Source organism: Engystomops pustulosus, chromosome 3, assembly GCF_040894005.1.
Source record: "Engystomops pustulosus chromosome 3, aEngPut4.maternal, whole genome shotgun sequence".
In the NCBI taxonomy this organism is placed as follows: Eukaryota; Metazoa; Chordata; class Amphibia; order Anura; family Leptodactylidae; genus Engystomops; species Engystomops pustulosus.
In genome coordinates, this window is record NC_092413.1 from 8,332,756 (window position 1) to 8,345,394 (window position 12,639).

The following is a 12,639-nucleotide window of genomic DNA, read 5'->3' on the forward strand; positions in this document are numbered from 1 at the left end:
GAGAGATGCATTATCAGACCTCTGTGTATGTTGTTAGTAGTAGCAGCAGGACTGTGACAAATACATTTATATTCCAGGATTGTACTAGGGGGGTGTCCTCACACTGCTGTGCTCTGTGCTCTCTATTAAGAAATATAAGAGCACACCTGCTTTCTGATGGTTTCCAACGGTTTAAACCTATCATCACATGTGACCCTAAATACTGCAGACATTGTTACTGGAGAATTGTGTAATCAGACCTTTGTGTATGTTGCTAGTAGCAGCAGGACTGTGATATATGCCAGAAATGTAGCTTTTCAAAATGTACTGAAGGTCCTCACACTGCTGTGCTGTCTACATTATATTGTTTATCAGCCCCATCTCCTCTGAGTGAATGCTGCGCTATTCAACCAGTAACCAAAATGATCAGAATAGAGGGGAGGGGCTGTAGAGAAGTTTAACCAAAGAAAGCACAGAGCACAGCAGTGTAAGGATTTGCCCCCAGTACAATCCTGGAATATAAATGCATATATCAAAGCCCTGCTGCTACTAACAACATACACAAAGGATTGATCACACATCTCTCCAGGGACAATACATAACACTGGCTGCACAGAGCACAGCAGTGTCAGGACACATTAGCAGTACAATACTGGAATATAAATCCATATATCACAGTTCTGCTGCTACTAACAAGACACTCAAAGGTCTGATTACACATCTCTCCAGGGACAGTACATAACACTGGCTGCAGAGAGCACAGAGCACAGCAGTGTGAGGTCTGATTACACATCTCTCCAGGGACAATACATAACACTGGCTGCAGAGAGCACAGAGCACAGCAGTGTGAGGTCTGATTACACATCTCTCCAGGGACAATACATTACACTGGCTGCAGAGAGCACAGAGCACAGCAGTGTGAGGTCTGATTACACATCTCTCCAGGGACAATACATAACACTGGCTGCAGAGAGCACAGAGCACAGCAGTGTGAGGTCTGATTACACATCTCTCCAGGGACAATACATAACACTGGCTGCAGAGAGCACAGAGCACAGCAGTGTGAGGTCTGATTACACATCTCTCCAGGGACAATACATAACACTGGCTGCAGAGAGCACAGAGCACAGCAGTGTGAGGTCTGATTACACATCTCTCCAGGGACAATACATAACACTGGCTGCAGAGAGCACAGAGCACAGCAGTGTGAGGTCTGATTACACATCTCTCCAGGGACAATACATAACACTGGCTGCAGAGAGCACAGAGCACAGCAGTGTGAGGTCTGATTACACATCTCTCCAGGGACAATACATAACACTGGCTGTAGAGAGCACAGAGCACAGCAGTGTGAGGTCTGATTACACATCTCTCCAGTGACAATACATAACACTGGCTGCAGAGAGCACAGAGCACAGCAGTGTGAGGTCTGATTACACATCTCTCCAGGGACAGTACATAACACTGGCTGCAGAGAGCACAGAGCACAGCAGTGTGAGGTCTGATTACACATCTCTCCAGGGACAATACATAACACTGGCTGCAGAGAGCACAGAGCACAGCAGTGTGAGGTCTGATTACACATCTCTCCAGGGACAATACATAACACTGGCTGCAGAGAGCACAGAGCACAGCAGTGTGAGGTCTGATTACACATCTCTCCAGGGACAATACATAACACTGGCTGCAGAGAGCACAGAGCACAGCAGTGTGAGGTCTGATTACACATCTCTCCAGGGACAGTACATAACACTGGCTGCAGAGAGCACAGAGCACAGCAGTGTGAGGTCTGATTACACATCTCTCCAGGGACAATACATAACACTGGCTGCAGAGAGCACAGAGCACAGCAGTGTGAGGTCTGATTATACATCTCTCCAGGGACAATACATAACACTGGCTGCAGAGAGCACAGCACAGCAGTGTGAGGTCTGATTACACATCTCTCCAGGGACAATACATAACACTGGCTGCAGAGAGCACAGAGCACAGCAGTGTGAGGTCTAATTACACAACTCTCCAGGGACAATACATAACACTGGCTGCAGAGAGCAAATCCTCCCGCCTGATGGTCACTCATAAGTTAATGGGTCCGGCTGCAGGGATATTCCGGTAATATCTGTATTTGTACTTTTTAAATTTTTATTACAATTTTTTTTTCTGCTTTTTTTTGGTGCGTGTAGGAAAACTAATGTGAAATGACAGAGAGGGAGGTGAGAGCAGGACAGACGCCTCCTGTGCACCGGCCGGAGGGGATATCAATACTAATGCAATAATCCCCCCCATTACATCCTCATTACATCCTAATAGATAACGAGACGTCTGAGATGCAGATCACATGATGCCGTCACCACCAATGGAATGAGGGGACAAGGACCCAGCGCTAACAATCATAAATAATGGGACACCTGGGGGGGGGGGCAGGACAGGGACACGCTGACACTTGGGGGACAGGGCAGGGACACGCTGACACTTGGGGGACAGGGCAGGGACACGCTGACACTTGGGGGACAGGACAGGGACACGCTGACACTTGGGGGGACAGGACAGGGACACGCTGACACTTGGGGACAGGACAGGGACACGCTGACACTTGGGGGACAGGACAGGGACACGCTGACACTTGGGGACAGGACAGGGACACGCTGACACTTGGGGACAGGACAGGGACACGCTGACACTTGGGGGACAGGACAGGGACACGCTGACACTTGGGGGACAGGACAGGGACACGCTGACACTTGGGGGACAGGACAGGGACACGCTGACACTTGGGGGGACAGGACAGGGACACGCTGACACTTGGGGGACAGGACAGGGACACGCTGACACTTGGGGGGAAAGGACAGGGACACGCTGACACTTGGGGGACAGGACAGGGACACGCTGACACTTGGGGGACAGGACAGGGACACGCTGACACTTGGGGGGACAGGACAGGGACACGCTGACACTTGGGGGGACAGGACAGGGACACGCTGACACTTGGGGGGACAGGACAGGGACACGCTGACACTTGGGGGGACAGGACACGGACACGCTGACACTTGGGGGGACAGGACAGGGACACGCTGACACTTGGGGGGACAGGACAGGGACACGCTGACACTTGGGGGGACAGGACAGGGACACGCTGACACTTGGGGGGACAGGACAGGGACACGCTGACACTTGGGGGGACAGGACAGGGACACGCTGACACTTGGGGGGACAGGACAGGGACACGCTGACACTTGGGGGACAGGACAGGGACACGCTGACACTTGGGGGACAGAACAGGGACACGCTGACACATGGGGGACAGGGACACGCTGACACTTGGCGGACAGGACAGGGACACGCTGACACTTGGGGGACAGGACAGGGACACGCTGACACTTGGGGGACAGGACAGGGACACGCTGACACTTGGGGGACAGGACAGGGACACGCTGACACTTGGGGGTACAGGACAGGGACACGCTGACACTTGGGGGGACAGAACAGGGACACGCTGACACTTGGGGGACAGAACAGGGACACGCTGACACTTGGGGGGATAGGACAGGGACACGCTGACACTTGGGGGGACAGGACAGGGACACGCTGACACATGGGGGACAGGACAGGGACACGCTGACACTTGGGGGACAGGACAGGGACACGCTGACACTTGGGGGGACAGGACAGGGACACGCTGACACTTGGGGGGACAGGACAGGGACACACTGACACTTGGGGGGACAGGACAGGGACACGCTGACACTTGGGGGGACAGGGACACGCTGACACTTGGGGGACAGGACAGGGACACGCTGACACATGGGGGACAGGACAGGGACACGCTGACACTTGGGGGGACAGGCACACGCTGACACATGGGGGACAGGACAGGGACACGCTGACACTTGGGAGGACAGAACAGGGACACGCTGACACTTGGGGACAGGACAGGGACACGCTGACACTTGGGGGACAGGACAGGGACACGCTGACACTTGGGGGACAGGACAGGGACACGCTGACACTTGGGGGACAGGACAGGGACACGCTGACACTTGGGGACAGGACAGGGACACGCTGACACTTGGGGACAGGACAGGGACACGCTGACACTTGGGGGACAGGACAGGGACACGCTGACACTTGGGGGACAGGACAGGGACACGCTGACACTTGGGGGACAGGACAGGGACACGCTGACACTTGGGGGGACAGGACAGGGACACGCTGACACTTGGGGGGACAGGATAGGGACACGCTGACACTTGGGGGGAAAGGACAGGGACACGCTGACACTTGGGGGACAGGACAGGGACACGCTGACACTTGGGGGACAGGACAGGGACACGCTGACACTTGGGGGGACAGGACAGGGACACGCTGACACTTGGGGGGACAGGACAGGGACACGCTGACACTTGGGGGGACAGGACACGGACACGCTGACACTTGGGGGGACAGGACAGGGACACGCTGACACTTGGGGGGACAGGACAGGGACACGCTGACACTTGGGGGGACAGGACAGGGACACGCTGACACTTGGGGGGACAGGACAGGGACACGCTGACACTTGGGGGGACAGGACAGGGACACGCTGACACTTGGGGGGACAGGACAGGGACACGCTGACACTTGGGGGACAGGACAGGGACACGCTGACACTTGGGGGACAGAACAGGGACACGCTGACACTTGGGGGACAGGACAGGGACACGCTGACACTTGGGGAACAGGACAGGGACACGCTGACACTTGGGGGTACAGGACAGGGACACGCTGACACTTGGGGGGACAGAACAGGGACACGCTGACACTTGGGGGACAGGACAGGGACACGCTGACACTTGGGGGGATAGGACAGGGACACGCTGACACTTGGGGGGACAGGACAGGGACACGCTGACACATGGGGGACAGGACAGGGACACGCTGACACTTGGGGGACAGGACAGGGACACGCTGACACTTGGGGGACAGGACAGGGACACGCTGACACTTGGGGGACAGGACAGGGACACGCTGACACTTGGGGGACAGGACAGGGACACGCTGACACTTGGGGGTACAGGACAGGGACACGCTGACACTTGGGGGGACAGAACAGGGACACGCTGACACTTGGGGGACAGGACAGGGACACGCTGACACTTGGGGGGATAGGACAGGGACACGCTGACACTTGGGGGACAGGACAGGGACACGCTGACACTTGGGGGGATAGGACAGGGACACGCTGACACTTGGGGGGACAGGACAGGGACACGCTGACACATGGGGGACAGGACAGGGACACGCTGACACTTGGGGGACAGGACAGGGACACGCTGACACTTGGGGGACAGGACAGGGACACGCTGACACTTGGGGGACAGGACAGGGACACGCTGACACTTGGGGGACAGGACAGGGACACGCTGACACTTGGGGGACAGGACAGGGACACGCTGACACTTGGGGGTACAGGACAGGGACACGCTGACACTTGGGGGGACAGAACAGGGACACGCTGACACTTGGGGGACAGGACAGGGACACGCTGACACTTGGGGGGATAGGACAGGGACACGCTGACACTTGGGGGGACAGGACAGGGACACGCTGACACATGGGGGACAGGACAGGGACACGCTGACACTTGGGGGACAGGACAGGGACACGCTGACACTTGGGGGGACAGGACAGGGACACGCTGACACTTGGGGGGATAGGACAGGGACACACTGACACTTGGGGGGACAGGACAGGGACACGCTGACACATGGGGGACAGGACAGGGACACGCTGACACTTGGGGGGACAGGCACACGCTGACACATGGGGGACAGGACAGGGACACGCTGACACTTGGGAGGACAGAACAGGGACACGCTGACACTTGGGGACAGGACAGGGACACGCTGACACTTGGGGGACAGGACAGGGACATGCTGACACTTGGGGGGACAGGACAGGGACACGCTGACACTTGGGGGGACAGGACAGGGACACGCTGACACTTGGGAGGACAGGACAGGGACACGCTGACACTTGGGGGACAGGACAGGGACACGCTGACACTTGGGGGGACAGGACAGGGACACGCTGACACTTGGGAGGACAGGACAGGGACACGCTGACACTTGGGGGGACAGGACAGGGACACGCTGACACATGGGGGACAGGACAGGGACACGCTGACACTTGGGAGGACAGAACAGGGACACGCTGACACTTGGGGGACAGGACAGGGACACGCTGACACTTGGGGGACAGGACAGGGACACGCTGACACTTGGGGAGGACAGGACAGGGACACGCTGACACTTGGGGGGACAGGACAGGGACACGCTGACACATGGGGGACAGGACAGGGACACGCTGACACTTGGGAGGACAGAACAGGGACACGCTGACACATGGGGGACAGGACAGGGACACGCTGACACTAGGGGGGACAGGACAGGGACACGCTGACACTTGGGGGGACAGGACAGGGACACGCTGACACTTGGGGGGACAGGACAGGGACACGCTGACACTTGGGGGGACAGGACAGGGACACGCTGACACTTGGGAGGACAGGACAGGGACACGCTGACACTTGGGAGGACAGGACAGGGACACGCTGACACTTGGGGGGACAGGACAGGGACACGCTGACACTTGGGGGACAGGACAGGGACACGCTGACACTTGGGGGGACAGGACAGGGACACGCTGACACTTGGGGGACAGGACAGGGACACGCTGACACTTGGGGGGACAGGACAGGGACACGCTGACACTTGGGGCACAGGACAGGGACACGTTGACACTTGGGGGACAGGACAGGGACACGCTGACACTTGGGGGACAGGACATGGACACGCTGACACTTGGGGGACAGGACATGGACACGCTGACACTTGGGGACAGGACAGGGACACGCTGACACTTGGGGACAGGACAGGGACACGCTGACACTTGGGGGGACAGAACAGGGACATGATGACACTTGGGGGGACAGGACAAGGACACGCTGACACTTGGGGTATGTGGTAAAACTTAGGAGGTCTCTTACCCTGGGGCAGGCGTCCTCCCCCTGTTGCCCCACAAGGATATACAATATGTCGTCTTTCTGTAGCTCGTACACTCCGACCAGTGACGTTCCGTGCGCTCTTGTGGGGGTCTTCACTCCGATCCCTCCGGCCGCTCCATATCCGGAAATTCTAAACCAAGAAAGAGATAAAGTCACCCAGGGATGATGAGCAGTCGTGCAGTCAGAGAACATCCCACATATCATGAGCACAACACTTCACTTATCAGTCTGTGAGGGTTCATGCACCTCCAGTACCACATCAGTTCTACCAGTAGATGGCGCCAGTGAGAACTGATCTGCAGAGCTTACAGGTGGGGAATCCCTGTTGGTCGAGCTCCCGCTGCAGCGCACCATGTGGTCAGACAGGGGATTGCAAGTCAAATGCACCAATTGTTAAAAATTCTAATTTACATAGATCAAAAAACGGAAATACTGTCAATATTTTTCAGGCTGTCAAGAAAGGAAATGTGAGAGATTAAAGATGGAGAATCAAATATTGGAAGAGCCTTGAGCAGCACAGAGTATTTCAGGAGAGGATGGAGCTCGCCCTGAGAGTTACTTAATGGATGGAGCAGGTCCTCAGCAGCACAGAGTATTTCAGGAGAGGTATGTGGTGATGATGTGGAAGGTCACAGATCTACGTAATGCAGTGACCCCGCAGCACAGAGGATTTTAGGACCATCACATGTTTCCCTTCCACCTCACTGACAATGGAGCGGAATAAGCCACTGCTGGCGGTGTAACATCTGGTGCTGAGCTCTAGGGGGCGATGTGCAGGAGGTGACCTTGTGGTGACAATGCTGAGGATTGCACACAGCGCCACAGCATATGAGGGCGACACATGTAATGGTAATAAGAGTGGAACATCCTCCTGCACCGCGAGCGGCTGGGTGTCGCGTTGTTCTTGAAGCAGCGGGATATTAACGGGAGGAAGGATATAAATATCCACAAGGGTTTAATTATCATCATGTAATTACACAGCTCAAGAGACAGTAATGATAAGTACCGCACACCGCAGCGCCACGTAATTACATCCCGGAGAGCCCCGAGCAGCCACATCACATGTACCGGAGGAGGGACACTGGACCGTGTAGTATATACAACTGTACATAGGGGGCAGTATTATAATAGTTATATTCTTGTACATAGGGGGCAGTATTATAGTAGTTATATTCTTGTACATAGGGGGCAGTATTATAGTAGTTATATTCCTGTACATAGGAGGCAGTATTATAGTAGTTATATTCTTGTACATAGGGGGCAGTATTATAGTAGTTATATTCCTGTACATAGGGGGCAGTATTATAGCAGTTATATTCTTGTACATAGGGGGCAGTATTATAGTAGTTATATTCCTGTACATAGGGGGCAGTATTATAGTAGTTATATTCCTGTACATAGGGGGCAGTATTATAGTAGTTATATTCTTGTACATAGGGGCAGTATTATAGTAGTTATATTCCTGTACATAGGGGGCAGTATTATAGTAGTTATATTCCTGTACATAGGGGGCAGTATTATAGTAGTTATATTCTTGTACATAGGGGGCAGTATTATAGTAGTTATATTCCTGTACATAGGGGGCAGTATTATAGTAGTTATATTCCTGTACATAGGAGGCAGTATTATAGTAGTTATATTCCTGTACATAGAGGCAGTATTATAGTAGTTATATTCTTGTACATAGGGGGCAGTATTATAGTAGTTATATTCCTGTACATAGGGGGCAGTATTATAGTAGTTATATTCTTGTACATAGGGGGCAGTATTATAGTAGTTATATTCCTGTACATAGGGGGCAGTATTATAGTAGTTATATTCTTGTACATAGGGGGCAGTATTATAGTAGTTATATTTTTGTACATAGGGGCAGTATTATAGTAGTTATATTCCTGTACATAGGGGGCAGTATTATAGTAGTTATATTCCTGTACATAGGGGGCAGTATTATAGTAGTTATATTCCTGTACATAGGGAGCAGTATAATAGTAGTTATATTCCTGTACATAGGGGGCAGTATTATAGTAGTTATATTCCTGTACATAGGGAGCAGTATTATAGTAGTTATATTCCTGTACATATGGGGCAGTATTATAGTAATTATATTCTTGTACATAGGGGGCAGTATTATAGTAGTTATATTCCTGTACATAGGGGGCAGTATTATAGTAGTTATATTCCTGTACATAGGGAGCAGTATTATAGTAGTTATATTCCTGTACATAGGGGGCAGTATTATAGTAGTTATATTCCTGTACATAGGGGGCAGTATTATAGTAGTTATATTCCTGTACATAGGGAGCAGTATTATAGTAGTTATATTCCTGTACATAGGGGGCAGTATTATAGTAGTTATATTCCTGTACATAGGGAGCAGTATTATAGTAGTTATATTCCTGTACATATGGGGCAGTATTATAGTAATTATATTCTTGTACATAGGGAGCAGTATTATAGTAGTTATATTCTTGTACATCGGGGGCAGTATTATAGTAGTTATATTCCTGTACATAGGGGGCAGTATTATAGTAGTTATATTCCTGTACATAGGGAGCAGTATTATAGTAGTTATATTCCTGTACATAGGGAGCAGTATTATAGTAGTTATATTCTTGTACATAGGGGGCAGTATTATAGTAGTTATATTCCTGTACATAGGGGGCAGTATTATAGTAGTTATATTCCTGTACATAGGGGGCAGTATTATAGTAGTTATATTCCTGTACATAGGGGGCAGTATTATAGTAGTTATATTCTTGTACATAGGCGGCAGTATTATAGTAGTTATATTCCTGTACATAGGGGGCAGTATTATAGTAATTATATTCTTGTACATAGGGGGCAGTATTATAGTAGTTATATTCTTGTACATAGGGGGCAGTATTATAGTAGTTATATTCCTGTACATAGGGGGCAGTATTATAGTAGTTATATTCCTGTACATAGGGAGCAGTATTATAGTAGTTATATTCCTGTACATAGGGGGCAGTATTATAGTAGTTATATTCCTGTACATAGGGGGTAGTATTATAGTAGTTATATTCTTGTACATAGGGGGCAGTATTATAGTAGTTATATTCCTGTACATAGGGGGCAGTATTATAGTAGTTATATTCCTGTACATAGGGGGCAGTATTATAGTAGTTATATTCCCTGTACATAGGGGGCAGTATTATAGTAGTTATTTCCCTGTACATAGGGGGCAGTATTATAGTAGTTATATTCTTGTACATAGGGGGCAGTATTATAGTAGTTATATTCCTGTACATAGGGGGCAGTATTATAGTAGTTATATTCCTGTACATAGGAGGCAGTATTATAGTAGTTATATTCCTGTACATAGGGGGCAGTATTATAGTAGTTATATTCCTGTACATAGGGGGAAGTATTATAGTAGTTATATTCTTGTACATAGGGGGCAGTATTATAGTAGTTATATTCTTGTACATAGGGGGCAGTATTATAGTAGTTATATTCTTGTACATAGGGGGCAGTATTATAGTAGTTATATTCCTGTACATAGGGGGCAGTATTATAGTAGTTATATTCCTGTACATAGGAGGCAGTATTATAGTAGTTATATTCTTGTACATAGGGGGCAGTATTATAGTAGTTATATTCCTGTACATAGGGGGCAGTATTATAGTAGTTATATTCCTGTACATAGCAGGCAGTATTATAGTAGTTATATTCTTGTACATAGGGGGCAGTATTATAGTAGTTATATTCCTGTACATAGGGGGCAGTATTATAGTAGTTATATCCCTGTACATAGGAAGCAGTATTATAGTAGTTATATTCTTGTACATAGGGGGCAGTATTATAGTAGTTATATTCTTGTACATATGGGGCTGTATTATAGTAGTTATATTCCTGTACATAGGGGGCAGTATTATAGTAGTTATATTCTTGTACATAGGAGGCAGTATTATAGTAGTTATATTCTTGTACATGGGGAGCAGTATTATAGTAGTTATATTCTTGTACATAGGGGCAGTATTATAGTAGTTATATTCTTGTACATAGGGGCAGTATTATAGTAGTTATATTCCTGTACATAGGGGGCAGTATTATAGTAGTTATAGTCTTGTACATAGGGGGCAGTATTATAGCAGTTATATTCTTGTACATAGGGGGCAGTATTATAGCAGTTATATTCTTGTACATAGGGGGCAGTATTATAGTAGTTATATTCTTGTACATAGGGGGCAGTATTATAGTAGTTATATTCTTGTACATAGGGGGCAGTATTATAGTAGTTATATTCCTGTACATAGGGGGCTGTATTATAGTAGTTATATTCCTGTACATATGGGGCTGTATTATAGTAGTTATATTCCTGTACATAGGGGGCAGTATTATAGTAGTTATATTCTTGTACATAGGGGGCAGTATTATAGTAGTTATATTCTTGTACATAGGGGGCAGTATTATAGTAGTTATTTCCCTGTACATAGGGGGCAGTATTATAGTAGTTATTTCCCTGTACATAGGGGGCAGTATTATAGTAGTTATATTCTTGTACATAGGGAGCAGTATTATAGTAGTTATATTCATGTACATAGGGGGCAGTATTATAGTAGTTATATTCCTGTACATAGGAGGCAGTATTATAGTAGTTATATTCCTGTACATAGGGGGCAGTATTATAGTAGTTATATTCCTGTACATAGGGGTCGGTATTATAGTAGTTATATTCTTGTACATAGGGGGCAGTATTATAGTAGTTATATTCTTGTACATAGGGGGCAGTATTATAGTAGTTATATTCTTGTACATAGGGGGCAGTATTATAGTAGTTATATTCTTGTACATAGGGGGCAGTATTATAGTAGTTATATTCCTGTACATAGGGGGCAGTATTATAGTAGTTATATTCTTGTACATAGGGGGCAGTATTATAGTAGTTATATTCCTGTACATAGGGGGCAGTATTATAGTAGTTATATTCTTGTACATAGGGGGCAGTATTATAGTAGTTATATTCTTGTACATAGGGGGCAGTATTATAGTAGTTATATTCTTGTACATAGGGGGCAGTATTATAGTAGTTATATTCCTGTACATAGGGGGCAGTATTATAGTAGTTATATTCTTGTACATAGGGGGCAGTATTATAGTAGTTATATTCCTGTACATAGGGGGCAGTATTATAGTAGTTATATTCCTGTACATAGGAGGCAGTATTATAGTAGTTATATTCTTGTACATAGGGGGCAGTATTATAGTAGTTATATTCCTGTACATAGGGGGCAGTATTATAGTAGTTATATTCCTGTACATAGCAGGCAGTATTATAGTAGTTATATTCCTGTACATAGGGGGCAGTATTATAGTAGTTATATCCCTGTACATAGGAAGCAGTATTATAGTAGTTATATTCTTGTACATAGGGGGCAGTATTATAGTAGTTATATTCCTGTACATATGGGGCTGTATTATAGTAGTTATATTCTTGTACATAGGGGGCAGTATTATAGTAGTTATATTCTTGTACATAGGGGGCAGTATTATAGTAGTTATATTCTTGTACATAGGGGCAGTATTATAGTAGTTATATTCCTGTACATAGGGGGCAGTATTATAGTAGTTATATTCTTGTACATAGGGGGCAGTAT

At 48.4% G+C, this 12,639-nt stretch overlaps 1 protein-coding gene across 1 annotated transcript in view; it reads right to left on the minus strand.

Annotated features, from left to right (window-relative positions):
• The window catches only part of ALK (ALK receptor tyrosine kinase), a 566,624-nt gene that overhangs the window by 67,919 nt on the left and 486,066 nt on the right, over positions 1–12,639 (minus strand). The window contains exon 13 of the mRNA XM_072139971.1: positions 7,004–7,151. Within this exon, the coding sequence (XP_071996072.1) occupies positions 7,004–7,151 (148 nt within the window). The remainder of the gene's footprint in view (positions 1–7,003; positions 7,152–12,639) is intronic.